This window comes from Salvelinus fontinalis, chromosome 12 (genome assembly GCF_029448725.1).
Source record: "Salvelinus fontinalis isolate EN_2023a chromosome 12, ASM2944872v1, whole genome shotgun sequence".
Lineage (NCBI taxonomy): Eukaryota > Metazoa > Chordata > Actinopteri > Salmoniformes > Salmonidae > Salvelinus > Salvelinus fontinalis.
This window is the reverse complement of record NC_074676.1, coordinates 25,176,881-25,200,000: the sequence shown is the minus strand read 5'-3', so window position 1 is coordinate 25,200,000 and position 23,120 is coordinate 25,176,881. Positions and strand designations below refer to the sequence as shown.

The window sequence follows — 23,120 nt, the reverse complement described above, 5'->3', positions numbered from 1 at the left end:
AAGTGTTATGGACAGATGCATCTAAGTTTGAGGTGTTCTGATCACAAAGAAGAACATTTGTGAGACGCAGAAAAAATGAAAATATGCTGGAGGACTGTTGACGCCATCTGTCAAGCATGGTGGAGGCAATGTGATGGTCTGGGTGTGCTTTGGTGGTGGTAAAGTGGGAGATTTGTACAGGGTAAAAGGGATCTTGAAGAAGGAAGGCTATCACTCCATTTTGCAATGCCATGCCATACCCTGTGGACGGCGCTTAATTGGAGCCAATTTCCTCCTACAACAGGACAATGACCCAAAGCACAGCTCCAAACTATGCAAGAACTATTTAGGGAAGAAGCAGTCAGCTGGTATTCTGTCTATAATGGAGTGGCCAGCACAGTCACCGGATCTCAAACCTAAGTTTGAAGGACACAATTATAATTTCAATATTTGTATTTATTTATAACCTTGTCAACATCTTGACTATATTTTTTCATTTTGCAACTCATTTCATGTATGTTTTCATGGAAAACAAGGACATTTCTAAGTGACCCCAAACTTTTGAACTTTAGTGTAATTCAGTAAAATTGTGTTTACAGAGGTTGTTCAATTTCATGTAGAAATACACCCTCTGCACACCAAAAAGATCCAGCTGTTCATTTGGAAGCACTAATGAAATGCAGACTAATGCATTCTTGTGTAAGAAAGGGGTGAATTTTAACTGCAATCCTACTTGAAAGTGTTTTAAAATAGGAATAGTGTAATTATACAGTGTTATTTTGTTCAGAAAATGCACCAAAATCTAATTCTACCTATTGTCTGCACTCAATATAACAGCCCAATGACCTCCTCTGACATTCCTCTTCTGAACAAATACTTTCCCATAAACCACATACAGTATATTCAGAAAGTATTCAGAATCCATTTATTTTGTTACGTTACAGCCTTATTCTAAAATGAATTCAATATATTTTTTTCTCATCAATCTGCACACAAGACCCCATAATGACAAAGCAAAAAAAAAACGGAAATATCACATTTACATAGGTATTCAGACCCTTTACTCAGTACTTTGTTGAAGCACCTTTAGCAGCGATTACAGCCTCGAGTCTTCTTGGGTATGCAGCTTGGCACACCTGTATTTGGGGAGTTTCTCAAATTCTTCTCTGCAGATCCTCTCAAGCTATGTCAGGTTGGATGGGGAGCGTCACTGCAGAGCTATGTTCAGGAATGGCTTGTCCCGAAGGAGTGGCTTGTCCCAAAGCCACTCCTGCGTTGTCTTGGCTGTGTGCTTAGGGTCGTTGTCCTGTTGGAAGGTGAGCCTTCGCCCCAATCTGAGGTGCTGAGAGCTCTGAAGCAGGTTTTCATCAAGGAGCTCTCTGTACTTTACTCCATTCATCTTTCCGTCGATCCTGACTAGTCTCCCAGTCCCTGCCGCTGAAAAATATGCCTACAGCATGATGTTGCCACTACCATGCTTCACCATAGGGCTTGTGCCAGGTTTCCTCCAGATATGACACTTGTTATTCAGGCCAAAGTCTTCTATCTTGGCTCTGGGAAGAGTCTTTGTCGTTCCAAACTTCTTCCATTTAAGAATGATGGAGGCCACTGTGTTCTTGGGGACCTTCCATACTGCAGACATTTTTTGCTACCCTTCCACAGATCTGTGCCTCGACACTATCCTGTCTCGGAGCTCTACGGACAATTCTTTCAACCTTATGGCTTGGTTTTTGCTCTGACATTCACTATTTGTGGGACCTTATACAGTCGCTTGCTAAAGTATTCACCCCCTTGACATTTTTCCTATTTTGTTGCCTTACAACCTGGAATTAAAATAGATTTCTTGGGGGTTTGCATCATTTGATTTGCATAACTTTGAAGATGCAAAATATTTTGGGGGGGTGAAACAAACAGGAAATAAGACACTGTGGAGATGTGTTCTCGGGGTGATGAGAGATGTTGTGTTTGAGCCAGACATAGCGTTTTCCTTGATGGCCAAAAAGCTACATTTTTGTCTCATCTAACCAGAGTACCTTCTTCCATATGTTTGGGGAGTCTCCCACATGCCTTTTGGCGAACACCAAATGTGTTTGCTCATTTTTTTCTTTAAGCAATGGCTTGTTTCTGGCCACTCTTCCGTAAAGCCCAACTCTGTGGAGTGTACAGCTTAAAGTGGTCCTATGGAGAGATACTCCAATCTCCGCTGTGGAGCTTTGCAGCTCCTTCAGGGTTATCTTTGGTCTCTTTGTTGCCTCTCTGATTAATACCCTCCTTGCCTGGTCCGTGAGTTTTGGTGGGCAGCCCTCTCTTGGCAGGTTTGCTGTGGTGCCATATTCTTTCCATTTTTTAATAATGGGTTTAATGGTGCTCCGTGGGATGTTCAAACTTTCAGATATTTTTTTATTACCCATCCCTGATCTGTACTTCTCCACAACTTTGTCCCTGACCTGTTTGGAGAGCTCCTTGGTCTTCATGGTGCCGCTTGCTTGGTGGTGCCCCTTGCTTAGTAGTGTTGCAGACTCTGGGCCCTTTCAGAACAGGTGTATATCTACTGAGATCATGTGACAGATCATGTGACACTTAGATTGCACACAGGTGGACTTTATTTAACTAATTATGTGACTTCTGGAGGTAATTGGTTGCACCATATCTTATTTAGGGGCTTCATAGCAAAGGGGTGAATATATATGCATGCACCACCTTTCTGTTTTTTATATTTTTTGAATTATTTGAAACAAGTTATTTTTTTCATTTCACTTCACCAATTTGGACTTTTTTGTGTATGTCCATTACATTTTATAAAAATCTATTTCATTTACAGATTGTAATGCAACAAAATAGTAACAATGCCAAGGGGTGTGAATACTTTTGCAAGGCACTGTATACACAGGTGTGAGCCTTTCAAATCATGTCAAATCAATTGAATTTACCATAGGTGGACTCCAATTAAGTTGTAGAAACATCTCAAGGATGAACGATCGACTCTCATAGCAAAGCGTCTGAATACTTATGTAAATAAGATTTTTTATTATTAATACATTTCAAACATTTCTAAAAAGCTGTTTTCGCTTTGTCATTATGGGGTATTGTGTGTAGACTGATGAGGAGGAAAATGTATTTGATACATTTTAGAACAAGGCTGTAATGTAACAAAATGTGGAAAAAGTCAAGGGGTCTGAATACTTTTCAAATAAATTGATTATATATATATATAGACAGATAATTTCAATAGCAGGACAATGTAAAGTCCTTTATCCCTCTGAAGAGTATGAATTAGGCTGTTTGCGAAGATTTGAATCCTAAGCAGCCTGCTTACATATTGTTGGAAATACAATAGACCAACATAGCTACTGTAGTAGGTCAAAGCTTTGTGCTGGAAATCATTGGCAGAGCATAGTTGAAGTACCCATTGTGGTGCTCATTTGAATTTCTTTTCTTTTTCGACTTCATACAAATGCCTACTTCTCACTTAAAACATTGTTTTTGTTTTTAATTTCCATTGTTTTTACATCAGAAGGTGATCATACAACATTATAATACGGCAAAACACAGCAATAAAAGTGAAGTTAAAGTACACAGTAATGACAAATATTGAGTAAACTGGACATGTTTTCCTCTTATCTCTTTTAACAAGACAATCGAGAAAGCCCCTGGAAAGTACACAAATAATCAACATGTACCCATTCTAACGGTCGTCATATTCATTCTCCTCAGACGAGGAGGAGCATGGATCGGACCAACGCGCAGCGAGATATGTAGACATAATGAATTTAATAGGCAAGACGAACACTGACACGAACTACACTTGATAATTTACAAAATAACAAACAAACGACGTAGACTGACCTGAACATGAGAACTACATATAACGAAGAACGCACGAACAGGAAAAATGAATGAATGAACGAGACAGTACCGTGTGGTGCAACAAAACACAGACACAGCGACAATCACCCACAAACAAACAGTGAGAACAGCCTACCTTAATATGGTTCTCAATCAGAGGAAACGTCAAACACCTGCCTCTAATTGAGAACCATATCAGGCAACACATTTAACCCAACATAGAAACACATAACATAGAATGCCCACCCCAACTCACGCCCTGACCAACTAAACACATACAAAAACAACAGAAAACAGGTCAGGAACGTGACAGAACCCCCCCCTCAAGGTGCGAACTCCGGGCGCACCCCTAAAACTCAAGGGGAGGGTCTGGGTGGGCATCTGTCCGTGGTGGCGGCTCAGGCGCAGGACGAGGACACCACTCCACCATTGTCTTTGTCCCCCTCCTTAGCGTCCCTTGAGTGGCGACCCTCGCCCCTGACCCTGGTCCAGGAACCTTCACCAAGGCCCCTCCTAAATAGAGGAGACAACTCAGGACAGAGAGGTAGCTCAGCACAGAGAGGTAGCCCAGGACAGAGAGGTAGCTCAGGACAGAGAGGTAGCTCAGGACAGAGGGGTAGCTCAGGACAGAGGGGTAGCTCAGGACAGAGAGGCAGCTCTGGACAGAATGGTTGCTTCGGACTAGATGCAGCTCCGGACTATATGGCAGCTCATGACTGGAGGGCAGCTCATGACTGGAGGGCAGTTCATGACTGGAGGGCAGCTCATAACTGGAAGGCAGCTCATGACTGGAAGGCAGCTCATGACTGGCGGGCAGCTCATGACTGGCGGGCAGCTCATGACTGGCAGGCAGCTCATGACTGGAGGGCAGCTCATGACTGGAAGGCAGCTCATGACTGGAGGGCGGCTCATGACTGGAGGGTGGCTCATGACTGGCTGGCGGCTCTGGCAGCTCCTGACTGGCTGGCGGCTCTGGCAGCTCCTGACTGGCTGGCGGCTCTGGCGGCTCCTGACTGGCTGGCGGCTCTGGCGGCTCCTGACTGGCTGGCGGCTCTGGCGGCTCCTGACTGGCTGGTGGCTCTGGCGGCTTCTAACTGGCTGGCGGCTCTGGCAGCTCCTGACTGACGGACGGCTCTAGCGGCTCCTGACTGACGAACGGCTCTGATGGCTCGGGACAGACGGGCGGCTCTAATGGCTCGGGACAGACGGATGGCTCAGATGGGGCTGGGCAGACGGATGGCTCAGATGGCGCTGGGCAGACGGATGGCTCAGATGGCGCTGGGCAGACGGATGGCTCAGATGGCTATGGGCAGACGGATGGCTCAGATGGCGCTGGGCAGACGGATGGCTCAGATGGCGCTGGGCAGACGGGTGGCTCAGATGGCGCTGGGCAGACGGGTGGCTCAGATGGCGCTGGGCAGACGGATGGCTCAGATGGCGCTGGGCAGACGGATGACTCAGCTGACGCTGGGCAGACGGATGGCTCAGACGGCGCTGGGCAGGCAGGCAGCTCAGACGGCGCTGGGCAGACGAGCAGTGCAGGCGGCGTTGGGCAGACGGCTGACTCTGACCTGCTGAGGCGCACAGTAGGCCTGGTGCGTGGTGCCGGAACTGGTGGTACCGGACTGGAGACACGCACCTCAAGGCTAGTGCGGGGAGCAGGAACAGGGCACACTGAATTCTCGAGGCGCACTATAGGCCTGGTGCGTGGTACCGGAACTGGTGGTACCGGGCTGAGGGCACGCACCTCAGGGCGAGTGCGGGGAGAAGGATCAGTGCGTACAGGGCTAAGGACACGCACAGGAGGCTTGGTGCGTGGTGCCGGAACTGGTGGCACCGGGCTGAGGGCACGCACCTCAGGGCGAGTGTGGGGAGAAGGATCAGTGCGTACAGGGTTCTGGAGACGCACAGGAGGCTTGGTGCGTGGTGCCGGAACTGGAGGCACTGGGCTGGAGACACGCACCACAGGGAGAGTGCGTGGAGGAGGAACAGGGCTCTGGAGACGCACTGGAAGCCTGGTGCGTGGTGTAGGCACTGGTGGTACTGAGCTGGGGCGGGAAGGTGACGCCGGATATACCGGACCATGCAGGCGTACTGGCTCCCTTGAGCACCGAGCCTGCCCAACCTTACCTGGTTGAATGCTCACCGTAGCCCGTCCAGTGCGGGGAGGTGGAATAACCCGCACTGGGCTATGTAGGCGAACCGGGGACACCATGCGTAAGGCTGGTGCCATGTACACCGGCCCAAGGAGACGTACTGGAGGCCAGATATGTAGAGCCGGCTTCATGGCACTTGGCTCAATGCTCAATCTAGCCCGGCCAGCGCGGGGAGGTGGAATAACCCGCACCGGGCTATGCACACTACAGGAGACACCGTGCGCTCTTCCGCATAACACGGTGTCTGCCCGTACTCCCGCTCTCCACTGTAAGCATGGGAAGTGGGCGCAGGTTTCCTACCTGCCTTCGCCACACTCCCTTTTAACCCCCCCCCCCCAAGAAATTTTTGGGGTTTCTTCACGGGCTTCTTACCGCGTCGTCGTGCTAACCTCATTCGCCAGTATCCTTCTGCACATTGCTCCATCGAACCTCCAATAAAGTTGAGTTACCAATTTTTATCGACATTGGTGTCATATTGACTTAGATATGATGGTAGGGAGATTTGAATTTAACCTTGAGTTTCAACCAATGCACGGCTATAATGATTATTATTAATACAATTGCTCACTATTGACTGTACTGTTGTATACTGTCAAGGTGAAAGCTTGTTGCTTGACAACTCTGTGAAGAAGCTGGCAGTGGAGGTCTGACTGATGCTTTTGCTGACCCCGACATTATATCCTTATCCCTGCACACACACATCTTCTCATCTCTCTATACACACGTCTGCTGGTAGATCTGTCCATGGGATGGTACAGGAGGAATTAGCTTTATCATATTTACCCTTATAATGAAATCAATCTTTTTGAGATAGCATGCTCATTCAATGTCACAAACGTCCTCTGTCTGTTTAACGCTCATAATATTCAGGATGAAGATGGGGAAAATGCCCCCCCCCCCCCCCCCCCCCACACACACACATGTAAGGCAAAGACGAGCATATAGATTTTTCATTACTTTAGTGATGACCTAAAATTTCAGATTTGACAAATACGCTGGCATATCAACGGCCCGCATCAATGGAGTCAGGGGCGATGGTTGAAACTTTGGCTTGTATTCAAGTCAATGATTTGGCACGTTGGTCTGGCTTGTATTCAGGTCAATGATTTGGCACGTTGGTCCGGCTTGTATTCAAGTCAATGATTTGGCGCGTTGGTCCGGCTTGTATTTAAGTCAATGATTTGGCACGTTGGTCCGGCTTGTATTTAAGTCAATGATTTGGCACGTTGGTCCGGCTTGTATTTAAGTCAATCATTTGGCACGTTGGTCCGGCTTGTATTTAAGTCAATGATTTGACACGTTGGTCCGGCTTGTATTCAAGTCAGTGATTTGGCACGTTGGTCCGGCTTTCCTGATGGTATCAGAGCACTGAATTTCTTTGCATTGAGGAACAAGCAACCAGGCTTACATGCTTATTGGGTGAGAGTGTGACAGGGTTGTAGACAGCAGAAACAGTGTGGTGGTGAGCGATCAGAATGACAATGATACGAATGCCCTCTACATAACATGACGCAATGCTGAAGCAGAACTTTGTAATCCTATGAAGTGACTGAAATGGATGGCTTCATTTTACAGTGAGAGCACGAAAATAATCATAATACTGTATGAGCAAATGGGAGTTATTGGTTTATTCAGAAAATGTGGTTCATGAGAAAGTATTTGTCAGAGGAGTTCATTGGGCAGTTATATTGTGTGCAGCCAATAGGTAGAATTAGAATTTGGTGAATATTCTGAACAAAATAACACTGTATAATTACACTATTCCTATTTTAAAACACTTTCAATTAGGATTGCAGTTTTGATTCACCCCTTTCTTACACAAGATTGCGTTAGTCTGCATTTCATTAGTGCTTCCAAATGAATAGCTGTATCTTTTTGGTGTGCAGAGTGTGTATTTCGACATGAAATTGAACTCTGCCTAAAAGGCCAGCATTCCGGAGTTGCCTCTTCACTGTTGGCGTTGAGACTGGTGTTTTGCGGGTACTATTTAATGAAGCTGCCAGTTGAGGACTTGTGAGGTGTCTGTTTCTAAAACTAGACACTCTAATATACTTGTGCACCGGGACCTCACACACCTCTTTCTATTCTGGTTAGGGCCAGTTTGCGCTATTCTGTGAAGGGAGGAGTACACAGCATTGTACTTCAGATCTTCAGTTTCTTGACAATTTCTCGCATGGAATTGCCTTCATTTTTCAGAACAAGAATAGAATAACGAGTTTCAGAAGAAAGTGCTTTGTTTCTGGCCATTGTGAGCCTGTAATCGAACCCACAAATGCTGATGCTCTAGATACTCAACTACTCTAAAAAAGGATAGTTTTATTGCTTTTTTAATTAGCACAACAGTTTTCAGCTGTGCTAACATAATTGCAAAAGGGTGTTCTAATGATCAATTAGCCTTTTAAAATAATATACTTGGATTAGCTAACACAACGTGCCATTGGAACACAGGAGTGATGGTTGCTGATAATGGGCCTCTGTACACCTATGTAGATATTCCATAAAAAAATCTGCCGTTTCCAACTACAATAGTCATTTACAACATTAACAATGTCTACACTGTATTTCTGATCAATTTGATGTTATTTTAATGTACAAAAAAAATTGCTTTTCTTTCAAAAACAAGGACATTTCTAAGTGGCCCCAAACTTTTGAACGGTAGTGTAATTCAGTATTCAGTGATAGATTTAATGAAGTTTTATATTCTGTTGAGCTTTCAGTATTTGAGAGGATGAGGATGGATGCACGTTGAGCACCTCTCCTACAGCAGACTGCAGTCTACTGAACTAACTATCTGTTCCCAATAGGAAGGTCCTATACAAAGGACAAGGAATGTTTTTTTATGTACAAGAAATTGAGGGTACCTATTTATTCCCCTCATAGTTTATTTAATCTTGTCTTTGGTTTACTTTCTTGTAATATACACTACCAGTCAAACGTTTTAGAACACCTACTCATTCAAGTTTTATTTATATTTTTACAATTTTCTACATTGTAGAATAATAGTGAAGACATCAAAAGTATTAGAAAACACATATTGAATCATGTAGTAACCGGTCAATCAATACAGAACGTTTCAAGAACTTTGAAAGTTTCTTCAAGTGCAGTCGCATAAACCATCAAGCTGTGATGAAACTGGCTCTCATGAGGACCGCCACAGGAATGGAAGACCCAGAGTTACCTCTGCTGCAGAGGATAAGTTCATTAGAGTTACCAAATAAATGCTTCACAGAGTTCAAGTAACAGACACATCTCAACATCAACTGTTCAGAGGAGACTGTGTGAATCAGCCATTCATGGTTGAATTGCTGCAAAGAAACCACTACTGGGTCCCGTGTGGCTCAGTTGGTAGAGCATGGCGCTTGCAACGCCAGGGTTGTGGGTTCAATTCCCACGGGGGGCCAGTACAAAAAAGTATGAATGTATGTACTTGTAAGTCGCTCTGGATAAGAGCGTCTGCTAAATGACTTAAATGTAAAAAAAAATGTAATGTAAAGGACACCAATTAGAAGAAGAGACTTGCTTGGGCCAAAAAACACGAGCAATGGACATTAGACCGGTGGAAATCCAAATGTGAGATTATTGGTTCCAACCGCCGTGTCTTTGTGATTATCTTTGCATGGTAGTTCCCACCGTAAAGCATTGAGGAGGAGGTGTTATGGTGTGGGGGTGCTGTGCTCGTGACACTGTCTGTGATTTTTTAGAATTCAAGGCACACTTGACCAGCATAGCTACCACAGCATTCTGCTGCGATACGCCATCACATCTGGTTTGGACTTAGTGGGACTATCATTTTGTTTTTCAACAGGACAATGACCCAACACACCTCCAGGCTGTGTAAGGGCTATTTTACCTAGAAGGAGAGTGATGTAGTGCTGCATCAGATGACCTGGCATCCACAGTACCCCGGCCTCAACCCAATTGAGATGGTTTGGGTTGAGTTGGACCGCAGAGTGAAGGAAAAGCAGCCAACAAGTGCTCAGCATATCTGGGAACTCCTTCAAGACTGTTGGAAAAGCATTCCAGGTGAAGCTGGTTGAGAGAATGCCAAAAGTGTGCAAAGTTGTCATCAAGGCAAAGGGTGGCTATTTGAAGAATCTCAATTATACAATATATTTTGATTTGTTTAACACTTTTTTAGTTACTGCATGATTCCATAGTTTATGTCTTCACTATTATTCTACAATGTAGAAAATAGTAAAAATAAAGAAAACCCCTTGAATGAGTAGGTGTTCTAAAAGTTTTAATTTAATGTCATTTTTCATATTTGATAAGGCAAGTCCCTTCATGGTTATACTACACTGTAAGTCAGTATAGTATAAGTCCTTTTGTTTCTAGAGTAAATAGTTGTAATTGCTCCAGATTCTGACATGAGACACAATTGTAATCAACTATATTAATCATTAAATTAGCCAATGCATTTGTGTAATTTATCATCCCTACTCTGAATCCATACTCTGAACCTTTCATATTTTCAAAATCTTTGTGCTTGACTTTTTTGTCTTGACAAGCTTTATTAAAATGTCCTCCTTCAGAGGGAATGAGTTGAACATGGAAGCTTAAAGTCTCAGCAGGGTATTTATTTGTATATTTCTATTGGTCATCATGTGGGGATTTATGGCCCAGCGGTGTAGAAATACTGGGGGCAGAGCCATGGATGCCTTTTATTCTGGGGGAGTCAATCCTTGGCAATGATCACATTCCAGAAGGAGAGGGTCCGACTCAAAAAGACAAAGCAACTATTAAAACCATTACAGAAAATACAGAATGTCCAAATTTAATTTGAATTGGAAGTACAATTTGACGAAAGTGGAAAAAAAGTACATGTATAATATTTGTTCCTGTATTACCTACATTATATCTGTCACGGGATACATACATATACATTGTACTTTGTTCTTTAAACTAAGGTTATCTGGTCCCTGTGTACAGTGCTATTGACATGGCGTGACTGTGAGCAGCAGATCTCCCTCAGCATTGAGTGCCCTATGTTAACCTTTAAGCTTCCTTGTGGAGTTTGCTAATATTGCATGCCTTTGAAAATATTTCCAGCCTTTGGCGCGCTGGCTTCCCTTGCCTTGCCTGCCTGATGGAATGGAGTAGTATTCCAATGTGCAGCCAGCCACCCCCTCCCCAGGATGGCAACAAGCCACTGAAGCGGCTACTGTCTCTGCACATAATGGACCCTGGCCTCGTCTATGATTGTTTGGAAATGTGATTTTGATTCAGTGAACAGTTTGTGTCTGTCATGACTGATTAGCATCCTTGTTGCGGCTAGCAAGAAGAGGTGCCCAGTGTACAAATAATGTTGGAATGCACTGGCTATTGTTGAGCAAGTGAGGCGTGTGGGGGCATTCTTCCCTGAGCCAACCACATCCAGTGGCCACGTGTAAGTTACAGCATTATATCACAGATGGGGGGGGGGTCTGCTCTGTAGAGTGAACCACACTGAAATACAAAGATGTACAATGATGTATTTCTAGCAGTACTATTATACCACCTTTTCAGACACTGTGTCTGAAATATGTGGGTACCTATGCAGATAAGAAAGCAACCTCTGAAGTAAGCATGTACAGTATGTTAGGTAGAGATAGTCATAGGTCAGTGGAGAGCAGGGGATGTTTTCCTTTCCAGGGCTGACTACATTAACATTTCACAGGGAGGTGTGTCTCTGTCTGTTTTTCTGTCTGTCTCTTTGTCTGTCTGCACACACTGATCTGATGCTGACAAAGTGTGGTCCACTATTTAACCTCCACATATCACCAGGCTGTTAGTCCCCAACTATCTACAGGCACAATGTGTTTTGTTCTCTCTGGCTTGTAATCAATGCCCTCCTTCCTTGTTAAGCGCTGGGGTTATTGATGTCTTCAAATGGGCTGCGCAGGGCAGAGTCTTCTGTTCTTGGTTTAACCTCTCCTCATCTTTTACTGGCTGAGCTGGAGAGGGGATCAGGGTCCTACTCACACTCGGGTTTTAGTGTGGAAAATTAAATAAGAGAAAATTAGATTGCTGTCCATACAAGCAAATGCATATTTCTGTCAAACAGAAAAGTACTGCCATTTCATGTTCTCACAAAACCCATTCCAGTTAGTTTGTAAAAGTAGTATTACGATTCCAGAAAGTAAATGTGCTTCAAATCTCTCAGATCTCACTAATCAAGGAAAACCAAGGAAGTTATAAATGTTATAAATGTTATTTTTCTGTTGTCCTTTTCATATTCACTGAGTGTACAAAACATTAGGAGCACCTTCCTAATATTGAGTTTGCTCTCAAAACAGCCTCAATTAGTCGGGCATGGACTGCGAGGTGCCGAAAGCATTCCACAGGGATGCTGGCACATGTTGACCCCAATGCGTCTCACAGTTGTCAAGTTGGCTGGATATCCTGAGGGTGGTGGACCATTCTTGATACACACAGGAAACTGTTGAGCGTGAAAACCAAGCAGCGTTGCAGTTCTTGACACACTCAAACCAGTGCTCCTGGCACCTACTACCATACCCAATTTAATGGCACTTAAATATTTTGTCTTGCTCTTTCACCCTCTGAATGACACTCATACGCAATCTATGTATCAATTGTCTCAAGGCTTAAAAATCTTTCTTTAACCTGTCTCCTCCCCTTCATCTACACTGATTGAAGTGGATTTAACAGGTGACCACCTGGATTCACCTGCTCAGGTTATGTCAGTCTATCACACAAGTTATACAATGTGAATAGGTACTTTGTTATAATGTAGTGCAGGTATTCCCAAACTGGGGGGTACGCCAAATAAAAATGTGATTCACATTAAGAAAAAAATATATAAAACATTTATTTTTATTTCTTCTTCATATTTTCAAACAGTACATTTATATTTTCCAATGGGGCTATACATTTGGGTGCGTTTTTTTCTCGCCTGAGTTGCCTCGTTTCACTGCCAAAAATAAAATTAAACCATCTAGTGTTCAGCGAAATAACAAAACATTGTCAAATACAGGTAGTCTAATCAAATAATTAACATCCAATCACATTAACCGTTACTCTCTCGCGGGAAACCTTCACTCTTGCGCAAACATTTAGAAGCAAAACATGACAATTTGAAAAATAAGCCACAGGAGTTTTTTGAGCGAGAATAAAGATGACTTTCGAGTGGTAAGACATGTGTAAAAGCAAAAGATACCATTAATAAGAAGGGGCTAGAAGCATCTTATATGGTGAGCTACCAAGTGGCCCCATACTATTGTGGAGGACTTAATTCTTCCTGCTGCCGCGGATATGGCTGGGACAAAAGGCCAAAAAAACTATACAGACAATGGCTTCATCAAACAACACTGTTTTCCGACGCATCAGTGACATGGCAGGAGATGTTTTGAAACAATTACTGCTTAACATTCAAGCCAGGGAATTATATGCGTTACAGCTGGATGAGTCAACAGACGTGGCGGGCCTGGCACAGCTCCTGGTATACATCCGTTACGTTTATGGGGGGTCAATTAAGGAAGACATCCTCTTCTGTAAACCACTGGAAACCAGGACAACATGAGAGGATATTTTTAAAGTACTGGATAGCTTTGTGACATCAAATGGACTTTGGTGGTCAAGATGTGTTGGTATCTGTACTGATGGCGCAAAAGCCATGAGATGGAGACGTAGTGGAGTGGTAACGCGCGTGCAAGCAGTTGCTCCCGACGACACTTGGGTACACTGCAGCATCGACCGAGAGGCTCTTGCTGCCAAGGGAACGCCTGACAGCTTGAAATACATTTTGGACACCACAGTGAAAATGGTTAACTTTGTTAAAGCAAGGCCCCTGAACTATCGTGTATTTTCTGCATTATGCAATGATATGGGCAGCGACCATGTAACGCTTTTACAACATGGTTATCAAGGGGCAAAGTATTGTCACTTTTTTTTAAATTGAGAGACGAGCCTAAAGTTTTCTTTACTGACCATCATTTTCACTTGTCTGACCGCTTGCATGATGACGAGTTTCTCACATGACTGGCCTATCTGGGTGATGTTTTTTCTCGCCTGAATGATCTGAATGTAGGATTACAGTTACTCTCCGCAACTATATTCAATGTGCGGTACGAAACTGAGGCTATGATTAAGAAGTTGGAGCTCTTTTCTGTCTGCATTAACAAGGACAACACACAGGTCTTTCCATCATTGTATGATTTTTTGTGTGCAAATGAACTCAAGCTTACGGACAATGTCAAATGTGATATAGCGAAGCACCCGAGTGAGCTGGGTGCACAATTGCGCAGGTAATTTCCCGAAACGGACGACACAAACAACTGGATTCGTTATCCCTTTCATGCCCTGCCTTCAGTCGTCTACTTACTGATATCTGAATAAGAGAGCCTGAGTGAAATTGCAACAAGCGGTTCTGTGAAAATTGAATTTAATCAGAAGCCACTGCCAGATTTATGGACAGGGCTGCACTCACGTACCTATGCGAGAGTGGATTCTCGGCCCTCACGAGCATGAAACCTAAACATAGGCACAGACTGTGTGCGGAAAATGATTTAAGACTGAGACTCTCCAATACAACCCAACATTGCAGAGTTATGTGCATCCTTTCAAGCCCACCCTTCTCATTAACCTGTGGTGAGTTATTCACATTTTTTGATGAACAACTAAGGTTTTATATGTAAGATGGCTAAATAAAGAGCAAAATGATTGATTATTATTATATTATTATTTGTACCCTGGTCCTATAAGAGCTATTTGTTACTTCCCACGAGCCGGGTTGTGACAAACTCACACTCCTTCTTATGTTTAATAAATGTATCGTATAGTGTGTGTGTGTGGCAGTATTATATTGATGGCAAAAAACAACATTTGACAGTTCAATGACCCTGGCGCTAGAGGAAAACGCAGCTGGAGGTTGAATGTTTGAAGGGGTACGGGGCTATAAAAAGTTAGGGAACCACTGCTGTAGTGTATTGCGATATGCTGACATTTACATTTAGATAATCAGGTTTCACTATGTCACAAGCTCTTCTTAAGAGAAAATACCATTGTTGTGGATTCACCATTTGATGAAGTACAGTTTGTGTAACCCATCATCTGTTTCCATTATGTAGGCTGTAATGTATTATTGTCCCTACATACCTGTATCTCTGAAAAATGGGTTCTAATAGATATTGTCCCTTGCCTTTTGTAACTATTTTGTTGATCAGTGAAAGACCAAACTCTGAAGTACTTTACCATTAGATTGTGAGAGAAGATTCATTTGTTTAGTTGAATGTGTGAGTCCTGGGCCCTCCACTACTACTACTACTAACAGAGTGTCCATGGTGTTACGTACATTGTGTCCTCCAGGGCCCTTCCCCAGGCCCAGGCCAGAGCCTCAGAGCTGGAGGTGATCTCCCAGCAGGTGGAGGAGGACAACCAGTGTCAAAATCCGGTCCAGCTAGGCAGCTTTGCTTACAGAGACCTGCCTCTGGCCGCACTGGACATCTCCCTGGCCGGTTCCCAGCTCATCTCTAACCTGGACGAAGAGGACAACAGAGAGGGGTAGGTGGACACAGAGACCCGTCCCCTCTGTGTATCTGTGTAGGCCTAACCATCAGCCTGGACCTGGATTAGTCCAAGCTATGATCAGTCCATTTTTGTGTATAAGGCAGTCATACTGTATATTAATCTTTGTTCTATGGCTTCTTTCTCAGGTGAGATCAGTCTTACACAGCCATAGATACGTAACTGGAAAGACAGCTAACCTTCACATTTTGCCTTGGGTCAAAGAGAAAAATTTGCTGTTTTAAAGCTAATTTCCTGCTATACTACACATATTACTATGGGGGCCCCCAGAACCCTGTAGTCAAACTCCGTAGCCACAGTATGCACTACGATGCATTGCATACATTAGATAGATTAGAGGAGAGACTTGAGTGTGAAGATCTTGTACAGAGATAGAGTGTGCAGAACATTTGCTTAGGTATGCTAGGAATATGTTATACATGCTGCTGTAGCCTAGTGGTGAAGCAAAAATAGAATAAAGAAAATGTCGCCATCTAAAACAAGCAATGTTTCTTGACTGAAAATGTGTCATTCCAGTCATCTGAATTGGTGCCTAATTATTCAATAGGCATTTGTTTGCCATGAAATGTTCAACCAAAAGGATGCTATTACAGAGATTGTACCTAAAACATTTCCCCTGTGTTTTTGATAATTGTACAATTACAATAACTGACATAGAACTAAGCACAATCCATAACCTACAATGACATGCTAGTTCAGCTCATCATAATGATACCTGACATGCCATTGATTCACTCACATTCACCTTTCATTGTGGTGTAGGATAGTTTGAGGATACAGTATGTGTCTGTGAATACTTCAGTGTCATCCTTGCATTGTCAAGGTATTAACTGACATGCCAGTGAGCCTACACTATTCGTCTCAGTGACATAATTTCTCTGTTATAAAAAGATTCCTCCCTTCAACGTGCACTTTTGGCTCAAAACAAACAGTGTTGTTAGCGTCACATTGTTCCTGAAATGTCAGGCGCTGGTGGCTGTGTTGTTGGGTGTGTTGTCTCTACCCATAGGCCCTGCTCGTCCTGGTTGGGTGTTTCTCACATGGCCCTATCACTGCGCTGCAAGCTGAGTGTGTACAGGACATACCCCCTATTATTCTGCCAGTCCTCTCAGGATGCGTGACTCACAGGCCGTTGGGCGCTCTCGTCTGTGCAGAGAAAGTAGACAAACACCATGAGCTTAATTAGAGCATCCGCCTGCCACGTCATTCAATGCCTGCTCTGTCAGCTGACATCACCACACCCGGCTGGGACCTGGTCCGGCCCAGGGCTCTGTGGGAACCAAGGGGGGACAGATGGTCCCCAGTCCCACGCCACAGAGTGCAGGAGCTGGCAGCACTGACATCACTTTGGGCACTCTCAGGAGAATGTGTCCATGTGAAACTCTGTCACACCATGAGAAAGCACACAGCGATGTGGAAAAGTCATGGGATGCTAAGGTGCATCTCTAAGGGATTTTAGAAGTCTGACTTTTCTGGTAAAGTCTCTGGCTAAATAGCTATTTGTTTTGATGAAAGGGATTGGAATGAATTTCTTAATTGGAATGATATTTCCCTCCAAGCCTGGGAAATATTATTTAGCCCTGTAGCGCCATCATAATAATCAGAATAGGCGGTGGTGCCAGTGAAGCTGGAGATATGGCATGTTCATTCAACTTTTTAGATTGGAATTCCAGATTTCCAAACCACAGGCATTCCAAGGCCTACTCGTCATCGGAGTTTCACTGTGGGCTCATGTTTCCATCTATTGGAAGCATTCGTGAAAACAGATAAATATGCAGCTGTAACGGTTGTCCTCCTCCTCTTCGTCCGGAGAGGAGGAGTAGGGATTGGACCAAAGCGCAGCGTTGTGATACGACATGATATTTATTAAACAAAACGAAAACTAAACACACTTGAGAATTTACAAAATAATAAACGAAGTCAACAGACCTGAACAAATGAACTTACATAAACACGAAGAACGCATGAACAGGTACAGATGACACAAACGAACGAACAAACGAAACAGTCCCGTGTGGTGCACAGACACAGACACAGACACGGAAGACAACCACCCACAAACAAACAGTGTGAACAGCCTACCTTTATATGGTTCTCAATCAGAGGAAACGTCAAACACCTGTCCCTGATTGAGAACCATATAAGGCTAATTACCAATGACCTAAACATAGAAACACAAAACATAGAATGCCCACCCCAAATCACGCCCTGACCAACTAAACACATACAAAAATAACAGACAACCGGTCAGGAAAGTGACTGCAGCCATATCTTTACTCTGTGAGTTATGTCTGTAGCATTAGAGGAATGACAGAGCTAAGTTGGTATTGCACATTGTCATTCATTAGAATCATTGAAATAGTCAGACACCCTAATGACTAACTGAGTGTACATTCTGATTATTTATAAAGAATTGTTATCCCTACCCTTACGCACATTATGTTCCTTAACATCCTCTCAACCTTGTCTTAATACATTTATAAGCAAGCTCTCCAATGTATAATGAAGTGCTTTCTCTAAATGTAGACCCTTATGTCATGGTCAATATTTGGTATGAACACCGTAACTGATTATGTAACGTTCAAAGTCACATTGGATTATTGTTTTCCTGATGCTGCCTCATTTTTGTTCTTAGATGTCCATATCAGATTAGCTTCTTAGTTCTACTAAACCAGACCTGACAGACATTCCAGAGAATAAATAAACGTTGTTTTAAAGCCGACACAAACAGACTGTAATTGGTCTACATGACTAAATATGGGTCTTCATATATGGGTCTTTCATCAAGTAATCAATAGCATACTATAACGTCGGTTGCTTAGCTGAATGGGTTTACCATCAGCCCTGGGTTTACCATCCGTTTTCCAAGTAGATTTAACATCATCACATCGATTTTTGGGGGGTTGAAATGACATGGAAGCAATGTTGATTTAGTTTTTGCCCAGTGGGAAGGCTTAAAAGAGGACTTCCCTTTGTTGTGCTCTGTATAGCTGTGAAACAGAAGAGAGTCTTATAGTGCATGTGGTAGGTTTTGCATTGTAGCGAGCTGCTGCACATGGATCTCTATCAGCAGACGTGGGCGATTATGTAGGAGGTGGATGTTCTTGCGGACATCAGGGGGCACATGCAGTACTAGTAGATTCAGAGCAGTGATGAGCTCTGGATTTATTAATAGACTTCTTCATGGAGCTACCTTCTTGCCCAGAACATGCTAGAGACTACGGTGATGTGGCGTGTTGCTTTCCACTCTTATCACCTTATTCACCCCTTCTGATTGACCTGTCATATGCTTTTGTCATGTTATGACGTTCAGCTTCTGAAAATCCGCCAGCATCGTCACAGGGTTGTGGCATTTCAACCTTAATTGGAGCATAGAAAGACATCCAAGCCTTTCATTGGTTATAAGACATATTGTAAAAAGGGTTGTTTCAAACACTTTCTTACACACTTTAACAGTTTATGAGTGTAACCGGGCTATGTATAGTGTGATCTGTTGGTCAAGATGTGAAGCTGCAGCATTAAGGTGAATTAGAGTGACGCCCTCCTAGTGATCTTCCTTGTGGGTTGACCCTTCAGATCCAGACTTAGTTGAGTCCAGGTTCCTCCAGAGAACCTCCAGGCCTCTCAAGAGCTGTGCCAGGGGCTAGGGATCCTCTCTGAGCTGCCAACCCAGGGCCTACAGCCCTCACTCGGTATATCATCTGCCAGACCAGCCTCCAGCCCCAATCCACCAACAGCAGCAGGAACAGCAGCATATGCCACTGATCTCAACGGGGCCAATGTGTGAAGTGTGATGCGTTGCAGCAATGACAGATGGTTCATCTGGGTCAACCTGTCGCAGTGACTGTAGGAGAGAGAGAGAGGAGGGACCTTCACCCTGCCTGCTCCCATACTCCCATTAAAGCCTTGTCAAAGCTGCCCGCCAAAGATTAGTGGGAAATGGCTCCATTTGCCGAATGTGGGCTTGCCTCTGTCGTGTCTGTGACTATCATTAAATGTGAAGACTGTTATTTTATCAAATCAATTCTCTAGGTTTAAAAGTAATTATGTAAACATTAATTAACTTCTTTCGGATCAGTGAAGGTTGAATGTTTTCTAGTCTGGTGTGAATTTCTTCAGGAGTGGGTTTTATACACTTCAGAGAAAGGGCAGTCCATGACGCCGACGTAATGTCTGTGCTCACATGGGCGTGGCCATTGATTTGGTTAACTTTATATGAAAACCTATACTCTCATTTAGAAGGTTAGCATCACATCTTTTCACAAATAGTTTCATGTTTAATCACATACGTTTCACAATATTTAGATGCAAACCTGACAGCTGGGAAATGTCCACTTTAAGAGATAGTTGTGTTTCCTGTCCTTCATGAGATCACAAATGGAACACACTTGTCATAACTGTCCCTTAAGTGTCCATGGACCATTTCCACATCCTCCAAAATATAAATATTGTTTAGTTCTCCCATTTTGGGGATTAGGAGTTTTGAACAAAATAAGTTATTTGTTCTGGTAGACTCTCTCAATACTGCATGGCAGTTTCTAAATAAAGGAAACACCAACATAAAGTGTCTTAATAGGGTGATGGGACACCACGAGCCGCCAGAACAGCTTCAGTGCTCCTCTGAAACTCTATTGGAGTGATGCAACACCCATTCTTCCACAAGAAATTCCATAATTTGGGCTGTGGACACCATGAAATTGGGGAGAAAATAATATACACTGCCGTTCAAAAGAAGGCCAGCATCCCGGAGTTGCTTCATCACTGACGTTGAGACTGGTGTTTTATGGGTACAATTTAATGAAGCTGCCAGTTGCGGACTTGTGAGGCGTCTGTTTCTCAAACTAAACAATCTAATGTACTTGTCCTCTTGCTCAGTTGTGCACCGGGGCCTCCCACTCCTCTTTCTAGTCTGGTTAGAGCCGATTTGCGTTGTTCTGCGAAGGGAGTAATACACAGCATTGTACGAGATCTTCAGTTTCTTGGCAATTTCTCGCATAGAATAGCTTAGACATTTCTCAGAACAAAAATAGACTGATGAATTTCAGAAGTTCTTTGTTTCTGCCATTTTGGTGATGCTCCAGATACTCAACTAGTCTAAAGGCCAGTTTTATTGTTTCTTTAATCAGAACAACAGTTTCCAGCTGTGCTAACATAATTGCAAAAGGGTTTTAGCATTTTATAATGCAAAACTTGGATTAGCTAACACAACGTGCCATTGGAACACAGGAGTGATGGTTGCTGATAACGGGCCTCTGTACACCTATGTAGATATTCCATAAAATATTAGCTGTGTCCAGCTACAATAGTCATTTACAACATTAACAATGTCTACATTGTATTTCTGATAAATTTTATGTTATTTTAATGTTGCCGCTAGCGTCTCTTATGACCGAAAATAACTTCTAGACATCAGGACTGCGATTACTGACCACTCACCGAGGGAGAGGATATACGGATCGCTCTGGAACAGGCCCCGACCCACGTGATCTGCGTGAAGAGGAGGCGGAGAAAGAGAGGCCGGAGAGCGGGCTACCTTCTGAGAATTTGAAGGCGATCGAATCAACCCCCACTTCCCTCAATTCTGCTAGCAAACGTGCAATCTTTGGACAATAAAATTGACGAGTTACGGGGAAGATTAAACTAGCAACGGGACATTAAAAACTAACATCTTATGCTTCACGGAGTCATGGCTGAACGATGACAATATCAACATACATCTGCCTGCTTATACGGTGTACCAGAAGGATATAACAGCGGCTGGTAAGACAAGGGGCGGCATACTATGTATTTTTGTAAATAACAGCTGGTGCACTATATCTAAGGAAGTCTTGAGGTATTGCTCGCCTGAGGTTGAGTATATCATAAGCTGTAGACCACACTACCTACCTAGAGTTCTCATCTGTATTCTTCGTAGCTGTTTACAAACCACCTCAGTCAGAGGTTGGCACTAAGATAGCATTGAATGAGCTGTATTCCGCCATAAGCAAACAAGTAAGCACTCACCCAGAGGCGGCGCTCCAAGTAGCCGTGGACTTTAATGCAGGGAAACTTAAATCAGTTTTAACAAATGTCTATCAGCATGTTAAATATGCAACCAGAGGGAAATTAACTCTGGACCATCTATACTCCACACAGAGACGCATTCAATGCTCCCTCGCCCTCCATTTGGCAAATCTGGCCATAATTCCATCCTCCTGATTCCTGCTTACAAGCAAAAATTAAAGCAGGAAGCACCAGTGACTAGATCAATTAAATCGTGGTCAGATGAAACATATGCTAAGCTACAGGACTGTTTTGCTAGCACAGACTGATATAGGTTCTGGGATTCCTTCAATAGCATTGAGGAGTACACTACATCTGTCATTGGCTTCATCAATAAGTGTATCGATGACGTTGTCCCCACAGTGACCGTACGTACATACCATGTCGTGGAAATATTCAATCAATAATATTTCTCAAATACCAGATCCTGTGAGTTCAAATAGACTTTATTACAAAGTAATATAAGGACAGCTGGTTCCTAACTCCCTTTCCAGCCTTGGCGCACACTTTTTATACAGGTTTCATCCTTACGTCACACATAGTAACTCCTCTTTATATTAATGATTCATCCCCTCTGGCATTTAGCCATCATTATCTTTTTGCCTTGCACTAATTTTAGTTCGGTTTCACATTAGGGGATAGAAATATTAGGCCATAGCAATGGTACAAAAATAAGCAGACATTCCCACTCTCAAGACAGGTGCATGTCTAATGGTGCCTAATGACCTAGACACACATATAGAGTGCACTTATTTTACTCTAAAATGTCACATGTACTGGAAAATTCCCAATAACCCCAACCGGAAGCCATGGATTACAGGCAGCATCTGCACTGAGCTAAAGGCTATAGTTTCTGCCTTTAAGGAGCGGGAAGCTTATAAGAAAGAACCCGGAAGCTTATAAGAAATCCTGCTATGCCCTCCGACGAACCATCACAGGCAAAGCGTCAATACAGGACTAAAATCGAGTCGTACTACACCGGCTCTGATGCTCGTCGGATGTGGCAGGGCTTGTAAACCATTACATACTACAAAGGGAAGCACAGCTGAGAGATGCCCAGTGACACGAGCCTACCAGACAAGCTAAACTACTTATATGCTCGCTTCGAGGCAAATAACACTGAAACATGTATGAGAGCACCAGCTGTACCGGAAGATTGTGATCACACTCTCCGCAGCCGATGTGAGTAAGGCCTTTAGACAGGTCAACATTCACATGGCCGCAGGGCCAGGTGGATTCCCAGGGCGTGTACTGCGAGCATGCGCTAACCAACTAGCAAGTGTCTTCACTGACATTTTAAACCTCTCTTTGTCCGAGTCTGTAATACCAACATGTTTTAAGCAGACCACCATAGTGCCTGTGCCCAAGAACACTAAGGTACCTGCCTAAATGACTACCAACCCATAGCCATGAAGTGCTTTGAAAGGCTGGTTATGGCCCACATCAACACCATCATCCCAGAAAGCCTAGACCCACTCCAATTTGCATACCGCCCCAACAGATGATGCAATCTATTGCACTCCACACTGCCCTTTTCCACCTGGATAAAAGGAACACCTATGTGACTAAACACCT

At 43.6% G+C, this 23,120-nt stretch overlaps 1 protein-coding gene across 2 annotated transcripts in view; it reads left to right on the top strand.

The window, feature by feature from the left end:
• Window positions 1-23,120, top strand: part of LOC129867052 (transmembrane protein 266-like) — a 75,427-nt gene that overhangs the window by 7,874 nt on the left and 44,433 nt on the right. The window contains exon 3 of one of the 2 annotated variants that reach the window (XM_055940166.1): window positions 15,285-15,479. The exons of the other annotated variant lie outside the window; for it this stretch is intronic. Coding sequence (XP_055796141.1) covers window positions 15,285-15,479 — 195 coding nt within the window. The remainder of the gene's footprint in view (window positions 1-15,284; window positions 15,480-23,120) is intronic. 2 annotated transcript variants of the gene reach the window in all.